General features: G+C 59.5%; 3 protein-coding genes across 4 annotated transcripts; all 3 read right to left on the bottom strand.

Annotated features, from left to right (window-relative positions):
- Nucleotides 1-1,363: 1,363 nt before the first annotated feature.
- On the bottom strand, nt 1,364-16,708 carry Hr (HR lysine demethylase and nuclear receptor corepressor). Of its 2 annotated transcripts, none has more exons than XM_076853608.1 (19): nt 16,623-16,708; nt 14,720-15,369; nt 13,225-14,011; nt 11,779-11,929; nt 11,514-11,698; nt 10,014-10,181; nt 9,143-9,232; nt 8,869-8,984; nt 7,902-7,983; nt 7,223-7,386; nt 6,874-7,110; nt 6,539-6,704; nt 6,343-6,412; nt 6,005-6,135; nt 5,734-5,853; nt 5,303-5,418; nt 3,413-3,577; nt 2,870-2,998; nt 1,364-2,670 (listed from the first exon to the last, which is right to left on the bottom strand). In XM_076853608.1, exons 2-19 carry the CDS (start codon nt 15,329-15,331, stop codon nt 2,608-2,610), a joined length of 3,552 nt encoding a protein of 1,183 aa, XP_076709723.1. In that variant the 5' UTR covers nt 15,332-15,369; nt 16,623-16,708; the 3' UTR covers nt 1,364-2,607. The 2 variants fall into 2 exon arrangements, with proteins under 2 accessions (XP_076709723.1, XP_076709724.1); XM_076853609.1 differs by having other exon boundaries at nt 10,014-10,178.
- A 63-nt stretch (nt 16,709-16,771) lies between these two features.
- Nucleotides 16,772-19,507, bottom strand: Hrurf (HR upstream open reading frame). Its single transcript, XM_076853610.1, has 2 exons — nt 19,411-19,507; nt 16,772-17,242 (listed from the first exon to the last, which is right to left on the bottom strand). Exon 2 carries the CDS (start codon nt 16,897-16,899, stop codon nt 16,795-16,797), a length of 105 nt encoding a protein of 34 aa, XP_076709725.1. The 5' UTR covers nt 16,900-17,242; nt 19,411-19,507; the 3' UTR covers nt 16,772-16,794.
- A 4,026-nt stretch (nt 19,508-23,533) lies between these two features.
- On the bottom strand, nt 23,534-27,195 carry Reep4 (receptor accessory protein 4). The gene is made up of 8 exons (XM_076852310.1): nt 26,689-27,195; nt 25,816-25,888; nt 25,318-25,394; nt 25,105-25,225; nt 24,566-24,679; nt 24,056-24,191; nt 23,777-23,931; nt 23,534-23,693 (listed from the first exon to the last, which is right to left on the bottom strand). The coding sequence occupies exons 1-8, from the start codon at nt 26,718-26,720 to the stop codon at nt 23,628-23,630; spliced, it is 774 nt and encodes a 257-aa protein (XP_076708425.1). The 5' UTR covers nt 26,721-27,195; the 3' UTR covers nt 23,534-23,627.
- Nucleotides 27,196-27,731: the final 536 nt, after the last annotated feature.

The raw sequence follows: 27,731 nt of genomic DNA, 5'->3' as shown, positions 1-27,731 counted from the left end.
ACTGGGAGCTTACTGTGCTCTCTTTGTGAAGTGACTGCAAATCTAAAATGATTTCAAGATAAAAGGTCTGAGGATTTTATAAGGAAAAAGGGGGAAGCAGGCCTCAGATGTGCACACCCCGAGTTCACTTCCAGCTCTGAGACTGGCGCATCTGTGGTGTGTGGGCCAGGGAGAGACTGAGGACAGAAGGTGGACAATGAGCTCCCGACCTCAGCCAAACAGAGGTCCCAGGGCCTCTGTGGAGGCACAGTGCCAGAGTACCCCAGGCCAAGGCTCAGGGTCAGTCTCCAACTGAGCTGGCTCTATTCCCAGGACTACTCCTAGAACAAATGGACACACATCCACCTGCTGTTTACAAAGAATCGGACCACACAGGACCCTGAGGTGCTGGAACCCTCCGTGGGAGAGGAATGAATTTCAGAGGACACAAGGTCTTGTGGTGAGCCCGTGAGCAAAGAGGCTTGGGGTAGGTGATCTCTGGGACCCAGAACTGAGATGGGCAGGCAGGGTGGTGGGGAGGGGTGGGGTGGGCAGGCAGCCTTCCCTGCTGATGAAGTTCACAGCAACATCTTTCCCAAGAAGGACCCTATATTTTGGGTCCTGGGTTGACACGAGGACAGGGGTAGAGAAGGTGAACTATAGGTAGGAATGTGTCACTCAGTGCTACTTGGAACACAATCAGCTATAAAGTGTATATTTTCGGAGAGGACAGAGAAGAGGGCAAGTTCATTTTTAAACTCCAGGAAGGTCTAAGACTATAATATAAACGAAGTGACCTGAGTCAGAAAACTTGGTTCAAATCCCAGTTCTGTCGCTAAAATTGCTGTATGACCTTGGGTGACTTACTTAACCCCAACCTGCCTGTTTTTTTCTTCTGTAAAATGGAAAGAAATCATATCTATCCCAAAATAGTGATCAGGGATTAAATGAGATCACTTAAATGAAAGAGATTAAATATATTCAATGAAAACAACAGTACAGTAAAATATAGGAGTTCCTAATTTTTTCTTTCCTTTTCTTTTTTAATCCCAAGAAAAAGTGAAAATAACCAAACCCTCCAAACAATGAACAAACCTAACTTTTTTTTTTTTTTTAAATGAAGGATGGTTATATAAATCATGACACAGCTGTTTGGTGGAATATAAGTAGCCATTTAAAATGAAGGTTAGGAAGCAACATAGAAAAATGATCACAACACAGTGTTCAGAGAAGAAAGAAACCAAGTACAAAACACACCAATTCAACCACGTCCACAACAAATCCCTGGAGAAATACGCACAAACACTCACAGTGGTTGGGTTGGGGTGAGCAGGGGTGGGCTTGCAGGTAACTTTCTTGTTTTCTAGAATGTTCAGAAAGTAGGTTACATTTATAATAAAAAATTTTATTTAATAAAAAAAACAATCCCCGAACCACAGCAGGAACAATTAGGTGTGACAAGAGCTGGCTGAGATACACAGGGGAGGGTGGAGGGAGAGCCACACCAGAAGGGCCAAGGGAAGGGGCGGGCGGGGGGCGGAATGACAGTGAAGCTCAGCCTTGGGCACTGTAGCCACCAAGGGCAGTCAGCTGGGCAGGGCTTTCCTGGATTTCCCTCCAGGTCAGGGCAGACAGAAGAGGAGCGGTGGAGAAGCTGGGGGTTGGTTGGGAGCAGTGGGGCTCCAGAATCCACAGGCCAAAGCTGCCCAGGGAGGCCACTTCAGTGCTATGCCCAGGACTGTGTATCGCCTGCTGTCACAGTCAGGAGCATTTTCAGGGGGCAGCTCCCCGGAAAGCTCCAGGAACCCAGACTCCCGGAACGAAAGCAGGCAGTGGTATTTGAGGTCCCTGTCACTGGGTCCCCAGTCCCCACCTGCCCCTCTCGGCCTCCGCTCTAGAGCACATTTCCTTGTCTCCCCTCCCTCCCTAGGCCACGTGGCCTGCAGGAGCGGGGCCAACCAACTGGCAGCAGTCACAGAACAAGAGTTTAATGGAAATCACCAAGGCCGGAGGAGGGGGCAGGGGTGGCATCACCGGTGTCCTCTCCAGCCACGCCAGGCAGGCCCTGATGCCAGCTCCTCCCCACACTTCACGGCTCTTCTGACAGGAGGGAAGAATTTTGGTGGCCCCTAGTCCAGCAGGCCCGCAGTGGGAAGAGCTGCCAGGAGCCCGGGGTGGGGGGGCATAGGTGTGATAAGCAGAACTGCGGGTGAGGCTGGGTGGCAGGGCACGAGGCAGCAGAAGGAAGTGTTGCTTAGGCCAGAAGAAATTCCCGAGGTCCCCCCAAGAAGGGCTGTTTGTCTCCCGTGCTGGGGCGCAGGGATTGAAGGGACTCAGTCACCCTTAATACGGGCCTGGTACCATGGAGGGGGCGTAGGGGTGAAGCAGGTGCCAGCCTGCAATGGGCAAGTGCGAGCTTCTTCGGTGGCACTGTGGTTGTGGGTGTTAGGGCCCAGGCAAGGGTGAGGAGTGGGGTACCCTGCTGGGGCCACAGTGGTGTTTGTGGGATTGACCCAAAGTCCCCAGGTCCCCCGGCGCCTTCCCTGGCTGAAGCTGTGCCCTGGCAAAGCTGCACCCAGGTGGACACCTGGATTACCTGCCTGCCACCTCGCCCCACCCCCGTGTCCCCTATTTAGCTTCCTCCAATGTTCCCACAGCCACCTTCACTGCTTGGAACACAGCCCAGTCCATCTAGGAAAAAGAGAGAGGACAAAGACTTTTCAATCACATTCTGGGGCCCACAGCTCCCCCCCCCCCCAGAAAACCCTCTCTCTGCACGGGCAGACTGACTTCCGGCCTGACACAGAGCTGGACCTGACCTGTCCACCACAGCTGTGCCCCAGGGGGGTTTGGACGGCACACCCAGTCTGCTGGCCAGGGTCACACTCACTTGGGCATAAAGCAGGTGGCAGTCTGGAGGCAGGCTGGTTCCCTGGTGACAGAGCTGAGCAGAGAGGGCAGAGGTCTCAGGGGACAAGAAGTGCTGGGTGACGCTGACTGTGCTCACCAGGCCCTGCACCTGTGCCAGGGAGGATGGGCAGGAGGGTCAGTAGAGGCTCAAGGTCATGCATCCTGTCCCTGCTTCTGTAGTCTCTGAGGTCTACTTCCTCGGATGACCCCACCCAACTCTCAGAGAGGAGAGGGCAAGGATACAGCACCATGTAAAGAGGTGTCCTAAACCAGGCCAAAGGGATGCCCAAGGGCCACTGAGGAGGCCAAGACCAGAGCACCCCTCTGCGGCGGGCGTGTCCCACTGGGACTTGAGGACCTAAGGACCCCACAGCTTCTCTGTCGCCTCCTCCCCACTGCAGGCCATGGCTCCTGCCCACTCGCTCTGGGGCCTGGAGAGAATGCTATGTGACCCTGGGGGTTCTCTGTCCCTTGCTTCTGCTCCCCTGATCTCCCCACGGATCCCCGCCCACAGGGGAAGCACCTGGTGGGGTGCCCCGGCGGGCACCAGCACGGCCTCTCCCGGAGCCTGCAACAGGGTCCAGCAGCTCACACCCCACTCCTCCCGCAGGCGCCGGCGCAGCCCCGCGTCCAGGTAGCAGCTGCCTGGGGCACCGGGCTCCAGGGTCCCTGCCTCGGCAGGGCACACCTTAGGGAAGAGAAGGGGAGATGAGCCAGAGGTGAGAGGGAGGGGGCCGCGGGAGGAAGGGGACATGGGCTTCACAGAAGCCAGGGTGCAGGAGCTCGGGGACAGTCAGATCTTGAGAGGCAGGCGGGAGGGCACGGGATGGGAGAAAAGGGGCTGGTGGCGAGGGCTGGGGCAGCTCAGGATGTCACAACAAACATCCAGCTGGAAGGAGCTTAGAGGAAAGGATTAAGGACGCTGGAGTCGAGGGTCTAATCCCTGCTTTCCTGGGGCCAGCTGCCTTTCCCAGCCTCTGTGGCCCTGGCTCGGCCCCTGGTCCTCTCTCAATGGTGCTCCTCGTTTCTTCAAAACCCAGCAAGATGTCCTGCATAATCTCCCCCTTCCTAAACGGTCCACACCGTGGCATCTGTGACTGGCCTGCAGTGGCTGCTAAGATGGGGGAACAGTCCTGGGGAGACAGTCCGAAACACCCAACGCGTCCTGAGATCCTGGATCCAGACGCGCAAGGCCACACAGAGGTTCTGATTCTCAGTGGGTGGACAGGCTTGCCTGTTCAGACCAGGGCCTCTGCGGGAGGAACTGCTACGGGGGCCGACACCAGCCCAACCAGAGCTCCTGGGGCAGGCAGGGACTCGTGGAGGCCGCGGGAGGAGGTGCCCAGGGAACACCTGCTGAGGTGAACGCCAGCATCATGCTCCAACTGGCCACCAGCTAGATCCACCCCCCTCAGCTAGGACCTCAGCCATCGTCCCTGGGCTTAGAGCTACAGGACTGGGCTGAGGGGGGAGGGGAAGACTGGTGAACCAGACTAGACCCTGGAGAGTGCCAGCCAGGTGCCCAAATGTCCTTGCCAAGAGATCCAAGTCCATCCTGGGGCCAGAGCTGTGTGTTCCCGGGCCACCCAGTGAGAACGTCCCCTCTTAGACCTCTCCCGTGAATCATCGTGTTGGGCCATTCAGGACTGCCCACAGCCAGCCACACCCTGGCCAGACGAGGCCATCTGTTTATGACGGGTGCCTCTGTCTGCTCCCTTCTGGTGTCCCAGCATCGGTGTGTGCCTCTGCAGAGGTGTGCAGGACGTGGTGGACAACACCCCTTGGCCTCTGCGTGTCTGGGTGTGCCTCAGAGGGGCGACACTTTGTGGAAGTCTTTTCTCCAGGATAACTGGGGCCCAGCTGGACTCTGCAGCCATGAGGCCCCTGTCCGGGCTGGGTCTGTCCTCTACCTGCCCCCTGGTCTACCGCCCTCGGCTCTCTACCTGGCTAGACCTCCCTTGGGTAGTCTCTTCTCATTTCTTGGTGGAGCCATAAAAGGGGAGGCTCACCAGACTCACCCTGCCCCAGAGCCCAGGAAGGGGAGGCCGCTGGCCCAGGAGGAACAGAGAGGTGACCTGGGTCGGAGCCGACCAAAGCTCAGAGCTCAGCTCCACCGTGAGCCTCCATTTCCTGTCTACAAAATGAGTCAGGGCAGGGGGAGAGTAATGGGCGGACATTAAGGTACCCAAGGCCCGTAGCACAATGCCCAGCCTACATCAGTAGGTCCCTGCTCTCCTGTCACACCACCTTCTCCTTTGGAGCCCCTCCACAGAATGGGGGTCCTCGTCTGCCTTCTCTGTACCTGTTTGAATGACTTGGGGGCAGGCCAGCTCCCCGTGGGGGCTGGGGTGGGGAGCAAGCACAAGAGACGGGCACAGGGTCCACAAGACAAGCTCCCGGCTTCCCTCCTCACCATCTGGAGAAAGCGGCGGATGCGCTGGGCGTCCTGTGCCCGGAACACGTGCCACACGGTGCTCACCTGGCTGCCGGGAGACCAGAGCCCCTCCCCGTCCAAGCCTGAAAGGAAATCTGCAGAAGAAAGATGGCTCAGGTGGGCCCAGAGCAGGAGGAGACCGACACTTTAGTCACTAGCTTGTCCCTCGTCCTGTCCCCAGCCCAAGAGCCACCTCTTTCTTTCTTTCTTTCTTTCTTTCTTTTTTTTCTTTCCTTTTTAAAAAAATGGTGCTGGGAGTTGAAACCAGGGCCTCTCACATGATAGGCAAGTGCCACTGAGCTATACCCCAAACCCTTTTGAGACTGGGTCTCACTAAGTTGTGATCCTCCTGCCTCAGCCTCTCAAGTAACTGGGATGGCAGCATGTGCCAAGGCACCTGACTGACCCACCTTTCTGTGCCCGGTGCCAAGCAGGAAGGGGTGCCTCTGCATGAACCAGGATACTGACCAGGTCAGCCACCTCCACACAGAGGTTCTTGGTCCCCAGATGTCCACGGTGTGAGCTCACACCTGTGTGAAGACAGAGAATGGATGGTTTGGAACAGAATAAAAGAGCACTATGGGTCTCAGGACCTTGGCACAGACACCAGTGTGCCCCAAGATGACAGATGCAGAGTGAGGGTAGGGAGTGGCCAGGACAGGCAGGGCACTGCACACTCACCATGAGCCGCCCAGAGCTGGGGCTCCAGCAGATGCAGGGCAAGGCCGGGTGGGAGGTAGGAAGCCAGGTTGAGTTCCCCGCGGTGGGCACAGTACTCGGGGAGGGGCAGGCTGGAGGCGAGGTTCTCCACCCTGTGGGCAGCGGGCTTTGCGCTCAGCAGGTCCAACCCAAGTGCCAGAGGCCCCACCAGACACCCCACCACCACACTGAGTGACTCCCAGAGGGCAAGCTGGGAGCAATGAGGTTCCAGGGGACGGTAGGGGTGTTGAAGGAGGGGTGGGTGGTAAGGGACAGATGATGGGGGAGAAGACAGGGCTGGCCCTTGGGATCCCGCACACCTGCTGATGTCCTCATCTCCCAGAGCTCGGTGCAGCAGGAGGACAGAGCCCTCATCTGACTTTGGGCGCACTAGGGGAGAAGACAGAGCGGCGCTGGCCCAGGAGGAGCTGGCCCTCGGGTCCAGGGACAGCAACACGTGGGTGCAGCCCCTGTGCAGGGCCCCACTTCCCGCCACCCCACATCAGGAATACTTACTCTCGGGCTGAGAAAATCCCTCCCAGAAGGCTGTGCTGTCCAGGCTGGTGGGCTTGGGGGGACCTCGGGGAGTCAGAGTCTGCACCTGGCCTCCCAGCGCCCCCAGCGCCCCCACGTCCCACAAGTGGCCTCGCAGTGTTCTCTGAATCCCTGACACCAACACGGGCTGCAGAGGGCAGGAGGAAGGCAGGGCGTGGGGAGGATGAGAAGAAGCCCTCCGTGGAGCACTGGCAGCTCCAGGACAACCCGAAGGTGCAAGGGGACAGCTGGGCCTAGGGATGGGGGCCTGCAGGCGGCTGAGGCCGGGAGGGCCTGAGGGGAGAGGCTACACTCACCTGGCCCTGCCTCCAGTGCTCCTGGAAGAGGTGGAAACCCCGCCGAGGCCTGGGCTCCTGGAGCCACAGCAAGGCCCCCGGGGGCTGCAGCCGCGGCCTCACTGGTGAGAGGGGCAGGCTCAGGCCCTTGCGCAGGCCTGGCCCTGCTCGGAGGCCCGGCCCCAGGGCTTTCTCCTGGATCTTGCGTTCCACCACTTGCGCGATGATGCTGTCCAGGATGTTGGTGATGCGGTCATCCTGGGGGCAGGGAGGGAACGGGGCAGGAGGGCTCAGGACCTGCCGGCCCCACAGGGAGGCAGCCCAGTCTCTGGTCCCAGGCTCCCAGCCCTCCCTCCGTGCCCTGGCTCACACTGGGCAGGGCTGGAGTAACAGGGGCAAAGGCCATGTGGATCCGCTCGTGTCCCAGGCAGAGTTTGACAGCAGTCGAGGCCAGCAGTTCACAGAGAGAGGGACAAGGCAGGGGCCCTCGGCTGGCACGGACCTCTGTTGGGGTCTCAGTGGAGTCTGGGGTCTCTGTTGGGGAAGAAAATAGCAATGTCTGCTCTCCTCACCAACATCCCCCGTCCCAACTCTGCTCGTGCCTCCCACCACGACCTTCTGCCACAGGCAGCTCCAGAGCCTCTTGAAAGGGGGGCCTAGAACCAGAGTTTGACTGGAGAAGAGGCTGGGAGACCCATCTCGAGGAGAGTGATGGGCATTACTGGGAACGAGGGTGGGAGGCTGCATTCTTTCTTTCTTGTTTTTGGGGGGAGGCTACTGGGGATTGAACCAGGGGTGCTTTACCATTGAGCTACATCCCACCTTTTTTACATTTTATTTTGATACAGGGCCTCAGTAAGTTGCTGAGGCTGTCCTCAAACTTGTGATCCTCCTGACTCAGCCTCTAGAGTTGCTAGGATTACCGGGGTGCTGCCATGCCCAGGAGGGGTGGCTGTTTTCTAAAGCAATTGCAGATTGTTCCTGGACATTTCTGCTGCCTGCTGTCTCACTGCATCACTCTGTCCAAGGAGGGGTGGGTAGCCGCTCACCCTCTTTGATGTCCTTGGTCCTGTTGAGGTCCCCATTGCAGGAAGGTCGTGGAGTTGAGGGAGTTTTCTCTGTGGGCTCCTTCTGTTAAACCCCCAGGGCAACCAGAGATTTTTAAAACGGCAGCTACAACTCAACTCAACCCACTCTTGTAAGTCCCAAAATTGTGTTTACAGGAGTAAAGTATTACAGGACATAATGTAAGGAGAGAAGCAGCTACTCATGAACTTCTCCTTACAGTATGATTTAAAGTATAAGAACATAAACGCAAATAAAAATATTGACAAATGACTGGAAAGAAATATGTCTAAATGTTTATGGCGGCATGTGAGGTCATCATCGTTTTCTTCCTCATGCTTTGTACTTTTCCCAAATTTCCACAGTAGTATGTGGCACAGGGTCTGATACACAAAACACGCTTAGAGAACTGTTTCTTGAATGGATAAGTTTTATCATAAAAAACATGAACTTCATAAAAACTTTGTACCATGCTGAGCACCTGCTGCACTTGGTGCTGGGAAAACTGAACTAGAAGCAGCGTGAACTGGGGGGGTGGGGCTGGGGCTCAGTGGTAGAGAGCTTGCCTCGCATATGTGAGGCCCTGGGTTCGATCCTCAGCACCACATAAAAATAAACGAATAAAAATAAAAACATTGTGTCCATCTACAACAACAACAACAACAACAAAATTTTTAAAAAAGAAGCGTGAACTGGAAGAGGACTCGATGCAGGCAGGGAGTGAGGTGGGTGTAGAGGTAAGGTGCCAGATGCTGGCGCTCACTGCTGGGATGCTAATCCCCAGGAGAAGTGGGGAAGTAGCCCAGTCTCATTGGCTTCCATGTCCCTCTTCATCCCCATCAAAAGAGAAGGGCCAGACCCCTTGCAAAGGTCAGTCACTCGCAGGCACCCTTACCCCACCCTGGGGCCTACTGTTAGTCTTTGTGAGCTGGGCCACGCCCTGGTTCTTACCTGCTGGCCCCCATCTGCAGTGGCCCACACCCGGGCATCAGTTTGGCAGGGGCAATGCCCCCGGATGTCGAACTTGACCCAGACCTGGTGCATTGCAGTGCTCAGTTCGGTCAACGCTGGGGGTAGAGAGGAGAGTAGGAGGTTGGGGGGAGTGCAGGCCAGCAGCTTGGCCTCAGCAATGGTGAGGACAACCAGGGTGAGGGACAACCAGACAGGAAGCTGGTCTCCCTCAGGACCCACCCACTCCACGCTCCACCCCTCCATGATGGCTCACCCTGGCTAGAGACAAACTGGGTCAGCATCAGAGAACAGGCAGCGTGCCCAGCCTCCTGGGCACACTCCTCCGTGGACTGCTCCGGAGAGCCTGTGGGGTGGGAAGGGAGACGCTGCAGGTCCAGAAAGCAAGGTAACCATGGGTTAAGGTCAGGGAAGAAGGCCAAGGACATGATATGAAATCAGGGGCTCGACAAGCCATAAAGCTTGTTGCTTTCTGGGAAACTTAGGCACACAGTGTCATAGGATTCTTTGCCTGCAGAAAGCAGAGGCTTTCATATGCATCTTTGCAACAGCTCAAAGTGGTCATGTGGGAGAGAATGTTCCAGAATGTTTCTGATTCTGGAAATTTTTTTAGCCGTATCTCTTGGAACACCGAGAAACTTTAAGACCTCAGGTGATTGGGTTGAGGCAAGGAAAAGAAAACTGAGAATCATGAAAAGAACGGATAGAGTCAGAAGATCTAAGTCTAAATGCTGGCCTTAACACTTACTAGCTGTTCGGTCGTGGGCAAATCACTTAACCTCTCTGAGTTTTTCTTATCTGGAAAACGGAGGCAAAAATACCCACCTCACAGTGTTACAACAGGTTTAAAAAGATGCAAGCTGAGCAAAATGGGAGGCATAGAGTAGGCACCCGACTTCTCTTAAGGGTGGGCAAGGATACAGGCGTGGCCCTTGATCTGGGGAGAGGGAAAGTTCTGCTCTAAGGGGCAATGAGCCGCAGTGGCTCAGGCCAGGGCTGGGGGGCGGGGCAGGGAGGCTCTTTGGAGAGAGGCATCCAGGAAATGGCCACACACCCTAGAGCAGGCCCACAGGGCCTCCCTCCCCACCCACCCATCACCCACCCCCAGCCCCTGGGCCCCTCCCTACCTGCTTTGTCCCGGGCCCTCCCAGCACCGGACATGCGACCACAGGCCACACACAGCCGGTGGCTGCAGCGGGGGCATCTCCAGTGGGTGTTGAAGAGTCCATGGTGGCAACGGCTACAGCAGCGTGGGATGCCCGGGCTTTCCTCGGTCACGGCTGGCCCCAAGCCTGCTGACCACAGGAGAGATCAGGGTCAGGGGGCTGAAGGCGAGGTCCTTTCACCTTCGTATGGGAAGCCTCCAGGCAGAGGGGGGAGAAGCAGGGAGCGGTTTCCAGCGAGAGCCACCTGGAGGAGGGAGACAGGCCCCTTGATTCCCCCCAACTTAGCAGCCCCTGACAAGAACATCCCTTCAGGGGCCACCCCCCCAGCCATGGCCTTAGCTTCCCAGGCCTGCCCCGGGACCCCCCTGGGTCTGAATTAATAACCCATGGTCCTTCCAGCACCACGGGGCTCCCTGCCTCCCCAGCCCTGCTTGCTACCAGAAACAGACATGGTCACTGCTCCGGTGGCCTTTCCTTCAGGGGACACTGTATTTTCTTTTGAAGAGGAAATCTTAAGAGGCCACATCTGTCTTTACCCAAAGGAGTGGATATTTTTTTAAGAGCCAAATTTCAGATTAAGCCATGATTGACAGGTAGAAAAGGAGCATGTACATTCAGCAAGCACCTGGGCACGTGCTGGGTTGGGGACTCCAGGCTGCTCTGCACTGGGCCCCTGCCCTCCCAGCATTCACACTCCGGGTGGCAAGATGGACCCGCTGACACAAGGTGACTAGGCACCACAAGGAAGGTGTGGTGGGGCAGCTCCAGGAGTGGGCCCCAAAGGATGAGTAAGTCTTCCTGCACCAGGTAGGAAGGGAGGGGCAGGGTACTCCAGACTGAGGGAACTGCCAGTGTCAAGGCCCCAGGGGGTGGACGGCTTGGGTGATCCGGGAAGGGAAGGAGGGATGGGTGTGCATGCTGGGAATCCAGCCTAGGAACAATAGGAGCCAACAGGAGCAGACAGTGGCCCGCTGAAGAAAACATGGGGTGCTGGCCCTATCTGGGGCAAGAGGAGCCACCAATGATCTCTACAAACACCCCTTCCAGTGATGGGCAGGCCCAGGGCTGTGTGATTACAAAGACCACTCTGGTGCTATGAGAGGTGGGCTGGAGGGACAGCCTGGGCCAAGGACTCCACTGGGCGCCCTCCAGTCTTGACCATCAGCCTGAATCCCACCAGCCTCCAGGGCCCATGAGCCTCACCACCCCAGGAAGCCTCCCGGTCCCGGCCCGCCTCCGAGGGTTCCTGCAGATACTTGTACTTGGCCTTGTTTTCCCCACAAGCCCTGAGGCTCTCTGGGAATGGGGCTGGACCAGGATTTACACTTCCCAGCATCCCCCACCCAAGCCAGAAACCTCAGCGTTGACTAAGAGACGGACTCAGAAATAAGGACAGATGAGGCAGGAGCTCTTCTGAGGAAGCCACGGCGGGGTGGGGGATGGAAGGGAAGTCCAGCTCACCCTCACGCTGCGCCCAGGCCAGGGCCTCCCGCTCTCTCCGCAGCAGGCGGCACAGTCGGTCCCCCAAACCACTCAGCAGGTGCTTGGCGAGGCCCATGCTGAGTCCAGCTTCCAGGCCAGACCCTCCACCCTCCTCAGGGCTGCCCAGGGAGTCTTCCTCCGGCTGCTCCCCTCCTAGAGGCCATCTGCAGACCAGGCAGAAGCACGTGAGGAGGGAGCCCCAGGCCAGAGGAGGGGATGCTGGGGAGGCCAGGGCCAGGCTCACCTCTGTGCTCGCTGGGAGTGGCAGGTCGGCCCGCCCACCTCTCCAGCTACCTGGGCACAGCTTTGGCATTGAGCGTTGCCCGTTGACAGAGACGGGCAAGGTATGTCCTGAAGCCCAGGGTCCTTGAGGCTGGTCCTGCCGTCTCGGAATCCTAGGGGGACAATGCAGCTGGTCAGGAGTTTGGGGTTCTGGGGCTCAGGCCAACCCTAGCCCCCTGTTTCAGCACCCACCCTGTCCACGCATACAGTCCAGTCCCTTCCTTGCCCTAGGCCTGTGAGGTCTAATTCAGAACCAGCAAGAGCGGGCCAGGTAGCCAAAAGGTCCACACAGGAGGCTGAGCAGTGGCCTGCCCTCCTCTGTCCTTCTTCCTGACTTGGCCTCTCATGCCCTGGCCTGGACGGAAGCTGAGGGAAGGGGTGTCTGGTGTCCGGCCCAAGGCTTTGGGCAACTGGAGCGAAGGTCCTCACACAAGTGCGGGATCCTTCCAGTGTCGAGTCTGGATAGCTCCACGAGGGTTTAAGTGATACGGTTTAAGTGATACGGAGACAATCCCAACGCAGACAGACGACGGAGGGCGCCGGAAAGTGAGAAGGCTGGAGGGTTTCAACACAGGCCACAGGTGCAGTAACCCAAGAAGGCGAGGAGGCCAACCACTTCCCAGGCCAGACGGAGGCCTGGGGGGTGCAGACAGACCCGTGCCGGGTGCGGAGATATTTGTTCAAGGCCACAGACAGTCCTGATCCACACCAAGTAGTCCAGAAGGCATAGAAAGTAGGAGATCCTAAAGAACTGAGGCCAGGCCAGCAGCGCCGGAACCCTCTGTGAAGGACACAGTGTAGCAGCAGCATCCAGGATGTGCCCAAGGTCCTGACAGTGAAGAGTTCAAGCTGAGCCTCCATGGTCCAGCTGGCCAACAGGCAAGACAGGGATCCTTCCAGACAGGTGATGCCAATCCAGGATTTGTGGCACAAATAATCATAGCCATGAACATTGATTGTTTATTAAGAGCCACCAATTCTATCATGCCCTTGATGTGGATTATTATAGTATTTAATCCTTGCAGCAGGCTTCATGAGGTAGACACATCTTTATCCCCATTTTAGAGATGACACAACTGAGGCCCAGAAAGGTGAAGTTGTTACCCAAGGTTACACAGCTACTGATCAGCAAAGTCAGGAAGCAAGCACTTGGACCCCAAAGCCCATGCTGCCATCAATACACCGCGGCTTGGCAGGAGACAGGGAGATGGAAACCATTGGCTGGAAGGCGGAAGGCTCTGGCTGTAGATGCTGAGAAGCCCCAGAGAGCCACAGACACTGAGGCAGGAAACCTGACAGCTGGGTGTAGTCCAGCCCTAAAGCACCTATGGACCTTGTCCCCTGCAGAGCCCCAGCCCTGCTGCTGCTTGCTCCTCAGTCAGGCCACGGAGCCTCCACCACCCCTTACCTTTCTGTTCCTCCAGCTGTTCTGCCTCTGCCTTGCTCCCTATTGATGTGTCCAGCACCTCCTGCCACACTCCAGTCCCCTGCCCCGTGGTGCCTGGGAAAGGGCCAGGTGGACGCTTGGGGGTGGGGCCGCCTGCTGCTCCCTGGACCTCGGGGCTGCCTGCCCTCTTGAGGGCCCGGAGCCGGGTAGCTGAGCTCTTCTCATCCCCAGGACAGTCGCCTGGACACCCAAACTGCTCCGAGTGCCGTGTGAGCCATGTCTTCTTCAGCTTGGTGTGGTGGCTTGGGGGGCAGGCCCTGGGACCAGGCACCTTGTTCACTACCTCTCTGGATGTGTGGGGCCCACCAGTACCCCCCTCCAGGCTCTCCTGGCACTTCCCACAAGAACCAAGATCCCCCTCTCTAGCGGGTGGGTGGGATGAGCAACAGCCCCCCTGGGTGGTAGGAGGCCCAGGAGAGGGGCACCTTGGGGTGGCTGGTGGCCCCAGGGGGTACCCAAGGCTACCACTGCCTGGTATAGCCCAGACGTTGCCAAGAGTATGAACCAGGCCTGGGGGATAAGTGGGCCAGTGGGGCGGGGGAACAGTGTCTGGGTGCCCCAGGAAACGTGGGCAGAGAGTCTGCTGCCTGCCAGCTCCGGTCTCCCCATCCCTCTGGGGCAGTGAAGGGCCTTCTGCCTCTCGGGTTCTCTGGAGGTGTCCAGGGGCTGAGCCCAGCAGGCCAGGTTCCAACGTGGCCACGGGTTCCTTTGCCACCCTGAGAGTGCTCGGATCCTTGTGATAAAAGCCCTGAGAGTGGAGAAAGAGTTCAGTTAGTGCTGGCTTGGTTCCCAGGGTTTAAAAGGACAGGCAGGACCAACAGCAGCAGTTGTCATGAACAAAATACTGCTGCTGTGAAACCACCAAACAGCTCACCAATTGGGTGATCAATGGCACTGCCCTGGGTCCCCTGAGTGGTTCCTCGTTGCCCTGGGATCCCCCCAGAGCCTCCTCTGGGATTTCTCAGACTTCACCACAATCCAACAACTAATGTCAGTTCATGGCTGACCCTGCCCAAGGGCATCCGGGACCTATTTAGATGATTTGGTGCCTTGACCCATATTAGTTTTTAAGTATTTTTAATATTAATCTGGGCATGGGGTTGCCTGTGGGTGAGAAGCCTTAGGTACAAGTTATGAGGTCCCAGCATATCCCGTTCCTAGTTACAGAGAGGCCTTGCCTATCCTGCACCCCAGGACAAGGCCACACATATGAAGGGCAGGGTTTCCAAGGCCTTGGCCTGGGTGGGCAAAGGGGAAGTCAGCGGCTGAAAAAGCCTGGGGGCAAAGGAGGGCCAGTAAGAGGAGCTGCTGGGGCCAGGGGCAGCTGGTTGCACGGGCTGACTCCAGGGGACAACTCTGGACTCCTCCAGGTCATCAGATGGACCGGCAGAGTGGTACCATTAAGTATATTGTGTGTCCTGAGCCCCAGGTGACTACCCTCTGCTCCTGCACTCACCTTGCTGCCTAAGCTGAAGGCGGAGGGCACTTTGGGCTGGCCCCCGGAGTACACCCAGGGGGGTGGGGCCAAGGGCCAGTCACATGGACGCTCTGGGGGCAGACTGGATAGTAGGTAGGGCGGCAAGCAGGTGGGCACCCAGAAGGGAGCTCGCTCCAGGATCTTGGTCTCCAGCAGGAAAGGGCAGTGCACAGGTCGGAAGGCCACAGGGTCACTCTTGGGATGGCCACCGCTATGCTCAGGAATAAAGGGGCCATAGCGAGGTGGGCATGCTGGCCCGCAGAAAGCTAGTGGATGGGCCAGCATCGCCTCTTTCCAGCGCAGTCCTTCCTTGCTGCCCAGCCAGCTGGCCTTCCTCTCCCCATTCCGGGGGCCCTCACCCTCCACCAGTGGGAGCGTGTCCTTGGGGCCCTGGGGGAAGCCAGGAGGAAACCAGGAGTCTGGGGTACTCAGGATGCCCCTCCAGAAGGGAGCGGGCTCTCCCAGGCACAGTGCCCCATGGCGCAGGCTGTCCTGCGGTGGAGTACCAGGCTCCTGTCCCACGATGCCGTTCTCAGGGGCTGTCTTCTCCCAGGCCGGGGTGTCCTTCAGGAAGCTGGGCGTGCTCTCCATCACTCTCCTGCCCTCATGGGGCTCTCCCAGGGGGGTCCCTAAAGCATTGTCACCAAAGCATGAGTTCCTTGGGCACAAGCCCCAAGCAATTTACCGCTGGCACAGAGCAGGCACCACCCTGGCAGCACCAAAGTGGCTCAGACCAGTAAGGCAAGTACCAGCCCACAGCTGGGCACCATGCAACCTACCATGTGTGGCCTGAAGGATCATGTCTGGGTGCGACGCCCCAGCATGGGGAGCTCACTCCTTCCCCCAAATTCTGGTCCCTACCTGAATTTGAGGGGCCAAGTTCAGCAGAAACTACCATTTCTAGGGTGACGTGTTTTGACCTCACAGAGCCAGAAATCTGATCATGAGCCCTGGAGAAGAACAGGGAGCAAGAACCCAAAAGTTCAACTCTGTGGAAGGCAGGAGGACAGACCATCGTCACCTGCTGTGTGACCTTGGGCAAGTCTTGTTGTTCCTCTAAGCCTCAGCATGCCCTGGGATAAAATGGGGCTTAGGTCTCAGGGAACTCTTCCCAAACTGCAGCTTGTGGTTTTGGGGGTGCTGCTTGCCAGCCTCCGCCTCCAGCCCCAGCTAGACAGGACTGGGACTCGAAAGCCAGGTAGAATGGAGTCACTGGGAAGGGCAGCTAGCCAGGGCTGCTCGCTGCAGTCTCCCTCCACCTGGGCAGCCCTGAATCTGCCTTCTGAGGCTCCAGCTTCTTGGCTTTCTCCAGCAGAGCCCCAGGACAACTGCCTGGTGGCTAGGATCTGTGGTGGCTGGGCTGGGGAAGAGTGAGACAGCAGAAGATAGGGGATTAAGAGGTTGCAGCAGGGCTGGTTAAAGCTGCCCTAGCTCAGCCAGCAACGCCAGCGCCGGGGTGCCGCTGGTAACTGCAGCCTGGCAGGGGGGAGGGAAAGAGGCGGGGAAAGCGGGCTGGGCCCCAGAGAGAGAGGCAAGGGAGGGAAAATTGAACGTGTGTGCGAGGGACCAGGATGACAGGTGGCACCAGAGCGGCAGCGCTCTCTTAGCGCAATTCCTTCGGCCGGCGAGTGGCAACCCAGCGAGGGACATGAGGACCTTTGGCAGAGGGCGCCTGGGCTCTCTGGAGCCGCCGCTCCCATCGGCCCAGCCTCTAACGGAGCATCCTAACTTTTCGATGTGAAGATGTGTGGCCCGGCCCAGAGGGGCACGGAAAACCCATTCCCTGAGCGCGCGCCGGGCTCGGATCGGAATTCCCCTTCGGGAGAGTACCCGGACATTAGGATGCCGCGGTGCCCCCCTGGCGCCCCCTCTCGGCGCTTACCTGGGCTTCACGGACCGGGCGCGGCGCGGGCGGCGGCGCTCCTGTTGGCCGGCGCCGGGCACCCGCTCCCCATGGGCCGGCTCGGGGCCTCCCGGCCGACGGGCGAAGACGCGTTCTCGGCTCTCTGCTCAGCGCGCTCGCGCTCTCTTTCCCCCCGGGCGGCGGGGGCGCTCTAGGGCCGCAGGTTGGAGGGGTCGGACTCCGGGATCTGCAGGATGCGGCACACGGCGCGGATCGGCCGCACCAGCTTCTGGGCCGAGGCCGTGGGTTGCGCCATGGGACGCCGAGACTCCGTGCTGCGCCTTGGGGAGGGCCGGGCCGGGGCTAGGGAGCGGGTGCCCCCGGAGGGAGAGAAGGAGCTGGGCCGGGGGGAACGCGCGCCCCGGCTCGGAGATGGCCGAGTTGGGGGGAAGGTCGAGGGGCTGGGGAAGGGGGTCGTGCCTGGAAGGGGAGGCCGATCCCGTGACCCAGGAGAGAGGCACCAGTGAGGGCGCAGCACCGCGCAGCGCGGCTAATGGAGGGAGAGCGCGGCGGAGAGCGCAGCAGGACCTCTGATCGCCATCGCCAGACGCGCAACTGAGAGTGGGGAAGCTGCTCCGCCGGTTTCCTCCTCCAGCACCCTGCGGGAAACAGGAGCCCGTGATTCGGCGGCCCCGCCTGGGCCTGCCCCCTCCTGAGCCCCGGGGGCTTCCGCCAACGCCCCGGCGATGCCACCGGCTGCGCACGGGGAGAATGAGCCCTTTGTTCCCCCCTCCCCCCCGCGGCACCCGGGCGCCTGCCGAGAGAGGCTCCCCCGGGGCAGCGTGCCAGCTTCCCAGCCGCCCCACCCTCCCGTGGGCCCGGCCCCGGAGCCTGGCAGGCGGGCAGCACCCCCACTATAGGTGCCAAGCCCGGGAACTGGAGCAAAGGGCGGGAGGGGCCGGACCAGGCCACGGTGGGGCGGGGTGCCCCCCGGGGTGCTTGGGCGGGGCGGCTGGGAGGGGGCAGTGCCAGAGCTGGCAGGGGCAGTTGGGTTCTCACGGGTCAGCGATGGGCGCTCCGACCCACGCCAGCAGGGCCTGTGCCTGCTGGACCACTCTCTCCCGGTCCTCTCCAGCTCTGGCACGTGGGCACACCCCTCTGGTTGGTGTTGCTCTACCTCATCCTCACCTGGCCAAGCTACTCTTCACTGTCCCCCACCCAAGCCCCCTCCCAAGGCCCAAGTGGCACAAAGTGCTGTCCTTAGAAGTCAGAGAGGGACTGACATCTAGTCTAAGAGCCGTGGTTTCACCAAGTGCCCAGAGAAGTGATGGACCAGAGAGGCTCCATCACACCAGGCACTCTGGTTTGTAGGGTCAGCCGCATCCCCGGTGTTCCTAGTGCTCCCAGGCCTGGTGCTGGAGAGGAGCCTATGGGAGTGGCTCCTGGGAGGGAGAGCGAGTAGGAGAGGAAATGGGCAAACAGGGCACCCTCCACCCGAGGAAGCATCCCGGCTCCTCTGCGGGGGTGGTTCCAGAGCACAGACACAAACAGACAGATTCAAACACACACAGACAGATTCAGACACACACAGAAACCCACACGCCCAACGGGCGCTTCCCTTCCCCTTCGGCACCCACCTCCTGCCCCTGGACTCCCCTGCCTATGGAAGCCATCCTCAGCCTGCCTTCACCCACCCTGAAACAGAAGGGACACCCCCATCCCACTCCCCTGTCCGACGGAAGGGATGAGTTCTCGAGGCCTCTAGCCTGCTCCTAGGTTATAACACCACCATGGCTGGAGAGGGGAGCCGTGGGGAGCTCAGAACCTTCTTCTTAAGAGTCTGGAGCAGAGACAGGGAGCCTTTCACCAGTTGCAGAGAAGAGGAAGGGTCCTTGGGAGAGGGGATCCGGGATGAGGGCACCAGACAGGACTTGGGCCATGTCGGCATGGATTCCCCAGCCCCTTGCCACCCCTGGTTCTGTGGCAGAGCAAGCTGGTAGGGGTTGTTTACATGTCTGAGTTATTCTCACTCCCTCCTTCCCCAGCTCCCCTGGGGGCGGCCAGACCTAAGTGTGCCAGGGGAGTCGATGGCGGAGGGTCTAACAGGGACTAGGACCCAAGGCCCTGCACTTGGCCTCCTGCTTCCAGATTGGCTCCAGGTTGAAATGGTGGGCTGGGGTGCCTGTGGTCCCCGTCTGTCCCTCTGGCCTGCCTCCTCAGAAGCGGAGGCTTGTGGGAGAACCCGGGGGAGAGAGCTGTGGCTTGGGGCCTGGAAGAGTCCAGAGTGGGAGCTTGGGCTGTCCAGAGCCCTGAGGGCTTGTTGGCTTGGGCTCTCATCCCCAAAGGGGATGGGACTGTCCTGGGGGATCAGAACAGATACGCCCCCTCCCCACCCCCAGAGGCCATGTCTGTCTTGTCAGGTCAGAGTCCTTGGACTGGACCAGGGCTCTCGAGCCAGCTCCTGGCATGCCCAGGGGCTGATGGGAGTGGGGCTGGGGGAAGGACCCCTTTTCCCACCCCCACCCAGTTCCCCATCCTGCCTCAGAGTCCATGCCACAGGCCACAGTCCTTGTGCCTGCCTGCCCTGAGCCTGAGGATGGAGCAGAGCTGGGGAGCCACACAAAGGACTCACACACAGAAGGAGAGCGACCCAGCACATGCACCGTGGACCTCGGCAAGCTGACCAGCTCCCCCAGACACCCGTGGGCCCAGCCCCAGCCCACACCGACCCCTCGCGCACTGACGGTCACGCTGACACACACACTGCTGCTGAGAGCCACCGCAGCGCCTCAGCCAGCTGCCCTCTTGCCACCCCAGAGCCCCTTACCTGGGCAAGCACAGTGCCCCTCGGGTGGAGCAGCCCCCTGCCCAGGGGTGGGCAGCAGGCAGGGCGGGGGAAGGAGCCCCGGAGAGTCAGGCCAAGCTGCCACTAATCCGGGCGGGGAGAGGGGGGGCACCCACGTCAGAGCGGGGACTGCCGGGTGGAGGGCATCTGAGGACATCCCCTCCCACACACGCGGCCGTCTGGGCACCTAGCCCTGCTTCCCCAGCCCCTCCATCCTTCAGACAGCTGAGGCCGGCCCCCCACCCCCCACCCCTGTGGCAGTGTCTGGGGTGGGGGGCCCGGGGGAGGGGGCTGCGGGAGAATTCTCCCAGGACCTGGGGGGAGGGGAAGGGGAAGGGAAGTGTGGAGATGCTCTGGGAGCCAGGAGGAAGCTCAGTGGCAGATGCCACCCCCCTCTCACCCACCCACCCACATCCTTGACCTAATTCCTCTTCTGGGGCCCTCCTCCTTCCTCCAACACCCACCCCCCAAATGAACCTCCATTCTGCCCCAGGGCTCAGGACCTTCATGCCCAGCGACACCAGCTCTGGAGCCCAGGACCCCCGGCAGCAGGCATCCTCCTTCTGCCCAGGTTTTGACCTCCTCCCCAGCTCCTGGGTCCCCCAGGCCCTGGTGCCAGTGGGGGATGGGCACAGAGGCTGAGTGCTCGTCCGTCCCCTCTATCCCCCGGTGGAGGACGGTGCCCACCAGGACTCCCCTGCTCAACCTGGGAGGGGGGCTGCCTGGGTGTAGAGGCTGAGATTGCTGCAGTGGCTGCTAAGACACAGCGAGTGGGCCAGTGAGCTGTGACATGGAGCAGGAAAGGGGACCAGGACACAGAGGTGCCACAGGCCAGAGGGACAGGGTGGGCTGAGGCAGGAGGTAGAAGAACTACCTGGAAGGGCCAAGGGGTGGAGGGAGGTGGGGCAGAGGGAGCAGAGGAGAACAGAATCCAGGGCCACCTGCCCCCAGGAACTGGGAGGAAAGGGATGGGCCCTGGCAGCAGCCAGGGCAGGACCCAGCAGAGGGGCAGGATGCTAAGGGGGCTGCCCTTGGTGGCTTCAGGTCCCTTCCCAGCCCCGACCCTGCCAGGCACACTGGTGGCAAGCAGACTGGGGGTGTGGGCAGGTGACAGTACTGACTACCCTCCCCCGAGAGCCCAGGCCAAGGGCTGAAGGGTGGAACAGGGACCCATCCAGGGGTGGCCGTGATGGGTGGTTCTCAGAGGGGCATCTGGGCTCTGAGGGAAGCCCAACTGATACTCAGTGCCCCGAGCCTTGGTGTCATGCATATGGCTGACCAGGAATGCCCTAGAACTTGGACTTCTCACTCCTTCCCCTCTGACCCCAGGATGTTGTATAACCCATACAACTAGAGTCAGCCATCCGTGGACCTATGTCATGGAGACCCTGGTGAGCCCCAAGGTGACATAGGACACAAAGACCAAAGCACAAGGCCACTCCTGCCCTGGAAGAGCTTATGGTCACTTACTGCATTTGTTCTTCTAGTAATACTCTGTCAGGCTGCTTAGCCGTCAGGCCCTATGCTGGGGCTGTAGGGTGACTACTAGGGAGAAGAACAGGTTAACAAATTATAAGATGTTTCTAATCCTGCCCTGGGAAAAATCAGGGGGCTTCATGGAAGAGGTGATACTTGAGTGCAGAAGTCAGACAATAAACAACACTTCCCCACTGAATCACACACTCACAAAAATATTTCACTTTGGTTAAACCACTTGTTCTGGGCTGGGATACAACAGTAAGATGTCTATTCTTCATGAAGTTACAACACAGTAGGGGAGAAAATACAATGTGCTCAAGGGGAAAAGAAAAGTACATGCAAGAACAGAAAGGCAAGAGGTCCAGAGGAGCAAGCAAGGCAAGGAAGGGTGTGCCTGTGGAGCGCTCCCCAAGCAGGCAGGGGACAGTGGGCTGGGGAGACAGGGCACTCCAGGGGACAGTGGGCACCGGCTGGCTGTGCAGAGCCGGGACCAAGTGGAACACAGAAAGCTTCCTTCACCAGGTCTGCGGAGGGCCCGTGTGACCTGCCCACTGGGAGGAGCACTGTCCTGGGAGCAGGCAGGTGAAGCCCCAGCCCCTGAAATGTCTGCACTTCGGCCTCCCCCTGCCCCCTTCTCCTGATCCCCTGATTCCTTGGCCCCTTCACCATTTGCTCTTTGGGTTTGGGTATGCGGAGGCTGCCTCCACTTCTGCCTCTGAGACTCCTGCAGCAGGAGGCTTGGCCCCCAGCTCCCAGCAGCACCACTGTGGACCACCCGCTGCAGCTCTCAGACTCCCCATTTTTCATCTGTAAAATGGGTACAGCCCCTACCCGACAGGGTGGCTGGAAGCATTCAAAGAAACCATCCCTGTGAAATTCCCAGTGCAAGGTCAGGCATGCAAAACGTTCCATACACGTTAGTCTCCTTCTCCCTGCCTCCCAGGCAAGGAACAGCTCATTTACTTGGGTACTGCATAGTGATTAAGTACATCGACTCTGGAGCCAGACAGCCTGCCTCAAAGTCTAATTCTGTCACTTACTAGCTGTGTGACCTTGGGCAAATCACTTGTCCTCTCTGTGCTTTTTCTCCCCCCTATTTGTGGAATGGAGATAACAATAATTCCAACCTTCTGAGAGGGCGAAGATTAAATTAATATGTCGGGGGCTTGAAGCAGCGTCTGTTGTGCCGTAGCCACACTCTAGCTGTGTGACCTTAGTCTTTGCATCCCTATGAAATCTAGCAATATGGCTGGTCCCTGGTAGAGGCTCAGTACAGATTTTTGGAATGAATTAATGAGGTTAGACAACACTGTGGTGCCAGGTAAGGCCACATAGGAAGCCACTGAGCACCCACATGCGAGGAGTTAAAGCACCCCAGGAGATTAAGTGCTTTCTCCCAAATAAAACCCAGATAATCCCACACCAAGAGTTAATCCTCCTCCTCTCAGGCCATCCAAGTTCTCAGCCCTTTCCCCTGCCCCTCATCCAGCACTCTCACCCACCTCTTTGCTTACTCAAAAGCAGAAAGGAAGAGCAGGCGTGGGGTGGACAGGGGGTGTCACAGTGGTGACACCAGGAGGGCTGTCCCAGGGATCAGAGCGGGTGGCATAGAGCCAGCCCAGCCAAAGAGCCTGGTCTCAAGAGAGCAGTGGAAGCTCCGGGGATGGCGGGCCACAGACCAGCGACCACAAGTAGCAGGGAGGGCCGTCGGAGGAGGCCCCGCTGGAGCTCTGCATCGTCTCTGCGGACAGCCGCCAGCAGCCAGGCCCCGGCAGGGCGAGGCTCTGGCCAGGCTCCCAGCCCCGCCCTCCTTGACCTGGAAGCTGGGGGCAGCCCAGATCCCGGCAGCTGCTGCCCTCTGGTGGCCACTTCTCAGAATGCAAGCTACCCCTGAGGTAACCTGTTGATGGAACTCAGTGGCTGGGGAGCTACTGAGAGGTGATGTGGGACCACCCCCACCCCAAGCTCAGGACCTAGGACTACCTCCAACATCCCCCTCGCTGCCCACTGCCCCTCCACACCTTCACTCCCACTGGCTCCTCCATGGTTGTAGCTTCCTGGCCAGGCCCAATCCTGGGCTCCTCTTTTCAGACCTCTTTAGGTCTCGCTGTCACCCAGGACTCAGAGACTCCAGAGCTCATTCATGACAGCAGTGACACCTCATGACTACTTGTCAATAGGGTCTCATCTGGCACTGTGTGCCCTCGGCCTTGGCCTTGACCTTGGCCGTGCCTGCCCCTCTATGACTTAGAGTGTGGAGGGAGGGGTGGGAGATAATCAAGAGAAGCAGAACACCTTTAGTATTTATTTATCAAAACATTCACAAGCCTGACCTCATTCACAACACAAAACACACAGCAAGGGCACACACCCGGGACCTGGAGCAGGCTGTCAAGTACTTTGGAGGACAGGAGGAATGAACAGCTGGTGGGCTTTTGATTTCATCTGTAGCGGTTTTGCGGGGCTCTGGTCCCATACCTGAGAAGGCAGAGGGCGGAGGAAGGCAATAAATAGAACCCTGGGCCCAGCCAGCTCTGGCACTGTGAGTGCGTCCACAGCAGGACGCACAGCCTCTGCCCTGGCTCTAAGGCAAACGCAGGAGCCAGGAGGGGTGGGACCCAGGTAGCCGGTGCAGGCCAGCCAGTGTGCAGCCAAAGGAGCCCTGCACATAGCCCGGCACCTGCAGGGCCTGAGGTAAGACTGGGCTGACTCCGCAGACCCTAGCTGTCCATGTCTGAGGGCACAGTCTTTTTCCGCGTTCGGACCTTCAGGGAGCGTGAGGTGCCCTGGGGAGAAAGCAGGTATACTGTGGGAGGTGTGGGCTGCAGTGTGGCCCACCCACCACCCTTACACTCCCCTTGCCACTGACCTCCCTGGCCAGTGGCTTCCTCTTGACCACACGCAGGCTCTGGCTTCGGCTCAGAGGCTTCTCCCGGGGCCGCGCTGGTGGCTGGGGGACTACCTCGGTATCCGACCAACCCCCCTCCTCTGTGTCACTGTCCTGCAGGCCCCCTGCCCGGTACCCTGTAGAGAGGGGGAAACAAGCCTGGCCATTTACACAGTCTGAAGGCCTGGGACCAAGCCAGAAGTCCCTAGCCCTGGGGAGGCCATCACTCTCGAATGACTCCCAGTCCCTCTGTTTACTCACCAATGGGTGGCCTCCGGCAGGGTACCTGGTCTTCCAGGTAGAGGGGGTCCTGGTAGGTAGGGGCAGGGGTGTCGGGGATGGAGCGCAGGTCCTGCATGGAAAAGCTCCGCAGGCGACCGGCCAGTGCGCCCTGACTCTGTGAGGGAGGAGGAGGCACTGCGTCACCTGCAAAGGTGGGGGCTCTGGGGGGAAGGGGCTTCAGTAGGGAAGTCACCCAAGGATGTGAAGGGCCACCCTGCAGCTAATCCCTGGGGCACAGGGCTCGGAACTGAAAGCAACTCAGCAGCCTTTAGTCCCTGGCCACTTGGCAGAAACAGGAAACTAAGGCCACAGGCACAGGAGCAGCCATTCCTGCTCCTTCAGCCAGGAAGGTCTGCGCTTCCAGCTCTGCTCCTGCATCTCCTCACCTGTCCTGGCATCCTAGCCCTAGCCCTAACTGCCACCTCTCGCCTCAGTGGCAGAAAGCTGGATGGGGTGGGGCAGGGGGCAGGGGGCTGGGGCCCACAGCACCTTGGTGGCAGCCTGTACAGCAGCGGATGCAGCAATGTTGAGGCTGCGCTTCCCGAGGTTGAGCACTGTCTCATAGCTGCGCTCTTTGGCCTGAACAATGTACGTGTCGATCTCCTGCAGAGCCGGGGGAGGAGAGCTCAGGAGGACAGCCAGAGGAGTCTCTCTGCCTCCACAGACTAAGCCACCAGTGATTGTCATACCTTCCGGCCACCCTGACCCAGTATGCAGAGCCACAAAGGCCCAGACTGCACTAAGAGTGGGGTTTCCCACCCATTCACCCCCCCACACACACCTCAATGAGGGACCATTCCCCATCCACAAGCCAACTTCCAGCTGGCACTTCACACCACTGGTCATTCACTGCACCCATTTGGTCAGCCCGGCAGACAAGGAAGCCAGGCCTTGTCAGGGTCCCAAAGTCAAACAGCAGCAGCCCTGGTGTTGGAACCCAGGTGTCGCTGCATCCTGAAGCGGGGTTCGGGGTTCTCTCTCTCTCCACACCCACCACTAGGTCTCCCTCTCTACCTCCCCCAGGGTACCTTCTCATGACGGGACAGGGACGGGTGGACGAACTTTCGGTAAAGTAGGCTGGCCCCCTTCGTGTAGGGCGAAAGCAGCCACAGAACAAAGGCCATCTTGATCTCATAATAGAAAGGGAACCTGCCAGAGCACAGAGGGGCAAGATGAGCCCAGCAGCCAGGCCAAGGGTAGGACACCCCTGCCCTGTGGCCCACTAACCCCTGTGCCCAGACCAGGAGATAAAGATGTCTGTGAAGGTCTCGGCTGCCATGAAGATTGCAAAGATGATCCAGTACATCATCCACCGAACCTGTGGGACACAGAGCACAGAGGTCAGCCTCAGAGCCTGTGGTGCCAACACCGCCCCTGGCTGGCCCAGCCCAGAGATTCCAGAGAGCCTGTCCCACTGCATTGTTGCATTCCCCCAAGCCTGACTAGACAGGAGCCTCTGCGAAGCTGCCACTCATTCCTGTGCCCACCCCAGTGCATTTCACCCACTGGCACTTCCACAGACACCCAATGGCCTGCCCTCCTTCCACACCCCTTCAATAGGCCCATTCCTTCCTTCGCCACTCCACTCAGGATGTGCAACACTAGTGGGCCCCGGGAAAAGCGGCAGGCCAGCTCAGACCCTCCACACCTCAATAAGCCCCACCACACCCCCCAATCCCCCTTAGGGATGTCATCCCACCCCACCTTAGCTAAGCCCTCCTGCCACCTCTCATGCTCACATATTCACGAATGTTCTTGGTCTTCACGGCCTTGTAGGACGCATAAGCTGGATACAGCATCCCAAACACCAGTCTGGAAGAGCAGCCAGGGGAGTGTGAGGGGCAGCATGCTCCCCCTGTACCCTGACAGGTGGCTGCCTCCCCCTACTGGGGTGCTAGGGGCAGGACCAGCCCTGTTTTTCCCGCTTGGCTTGCACAACCCGCAGTGCCTGAGTCAGTGCCCTGGAGGCCACCTCTCCACCCTGCTGTTTACAAACATCCCAAGCCTGCCCAGGCCTGCACCTGTGGCCCATGGGTACATGATGGAGAGAGAACACAGCTACCAGACAAGGTGGGTGAGAGCATCAGGCTGTCCCCTCCCCTGGATATGCAATCAGGCCCAGAGCCACCAGACCTGGCACTGCCAGGCTGCAGACAGGGATATTTGAGCCAGGCGCTGGAGTACTCAGAGGTTAAGGGTAAGACTGAGTGAGGAGGCTGAGGCAAGGTTGGTGAGTCACATGACTGTTCATATGGCAAGCAGGCCCTTGGATTCCCCACCCTCAGTGTGCCTATTACCTTGCTTCTGCCCTGGCTGGGATCTGCCTGTGGCCCTCAGCCCCAGGCATCTGTCTGCAGAATGTGTTTGCGAGCATGTGGGTAGGGTTGCTTTGGGTCAAGGATTCTGGGGAGGAGTGGGTCAAGGACGCGGTGCCCAGGTGCCCAGGTGCCCAGGTGCAGGCCTGCAGGTCCGTTAACCTTTGCGGTGTGTGTGTGTGGGGGGAGGTGTGAGGAAGCTCTGGAAGTTCCGTCTCCACCAGACGTTCCCGGCTTCCACCCCAGGGGCAGGCTGACACCCGGGGAAAGAAGGAGTCTGAGAGTGGCCATACTCACACCACCAGGCGACAGATCATCCAGGACACCATCCTGACAGCCTTGGGGACGAGGGGAGGGCCCCCAAAAGACGCCCTGGAAGGCGCTCACGCGGGGGCTAGGACGGGAGGGCTCAGAGGTGGTGCAGGAACCCGAGGGTCGGTCCCGCTGTCCCCTGGCAAAGTGGGGCCCGCCGCCCACTGACTCCGACCCGGCGGTGCGGAGACCCAGGAGAACCCGGAGACCAGCGGGCTGGGTGGCGGGTGGGCAGGGAGGAAGCGGCTGGGAGCGGGCACCGCGGGCGCGCTCCTCCGCCCAGCCGCGCGGCGCTGCAGTTGCGGCTCGGACCAGCTCAGTCGCCGAGAACCCGGTGTTCGGCCCTTGCTGGGCGCCGCTGCTGGTCCCCGGCCCGGGTGCCGGGTCTGGGTCTACGCTCTTGCGGGTCGCCGCGGTCCCAGCGCGGCAAGCAGTCGGCACCGGCCTCCGGGGCGGAGTTTGCAACTCACTTGAAAGTTGCACGGAACTGGGTCCTGCCCAACCCCTGGGCTCCGGCGCGCGGCGCAGGCGCAGTGCGGCCCCGGAGGGGCGGAGCCAGGTCAGGGAGGTGAGAGGCCGGCCCCTTAAAGGGCGATGCTCAGCCGGACTCGAGGGTGGGGCCGCAGGGTAGAGCAGCTCTCCAGTTGGGAAGATTAGGCGGTGGAAAGGTGCCACAGAAAGGGGGAGAGACAAAGAAAACCTGGCCTCCAGAGTTCTCACGGCTCTTCACTAGCTTTTCCCAATGTACTTCCTTCTCGCCTCATTTTTCCCCTCTGTAAAATGGGAGAGGGCATGAAATGGATGGGGTCCACCCTGAAAGCCCAGGCACAAGCTGGCAGCAAACTTGGTTGAGCGCAAGCAAGTTCCAGTGTTACACCACTGTAGACCGAAGTCAGTAAGCACCGCGAATCTGAGGGAGTCACCCCCCAAGGATCCACTTCTCTCTGGGGCACCTTTCCACGGCTCACACACGACTTTAATGTACCTTCTTCACTAGAAGTTTGAAATTCCATCTGTTCCTCTGAGTC

Source organism: Callospermophilus lateralis, chromosome 4 (assembly GCF_048772815.1).
Source record: "Callospermophilus lateralis isolate mCalLat2 chromosome 4, mCalLat2.hap1, whole genome shotgun sequence".
Classification (NCBI taxonomy): Eukaryota; Metazoa; Chordata; class Mammalia; order Rodentia; family Sciuridae; genus Callospermophilus; species Callospermophilus lateralis.
Note: the sequence above shows the minus strand (reverse complement) of the source record. Positions and strands in the feature narration are given on the sequence as shown.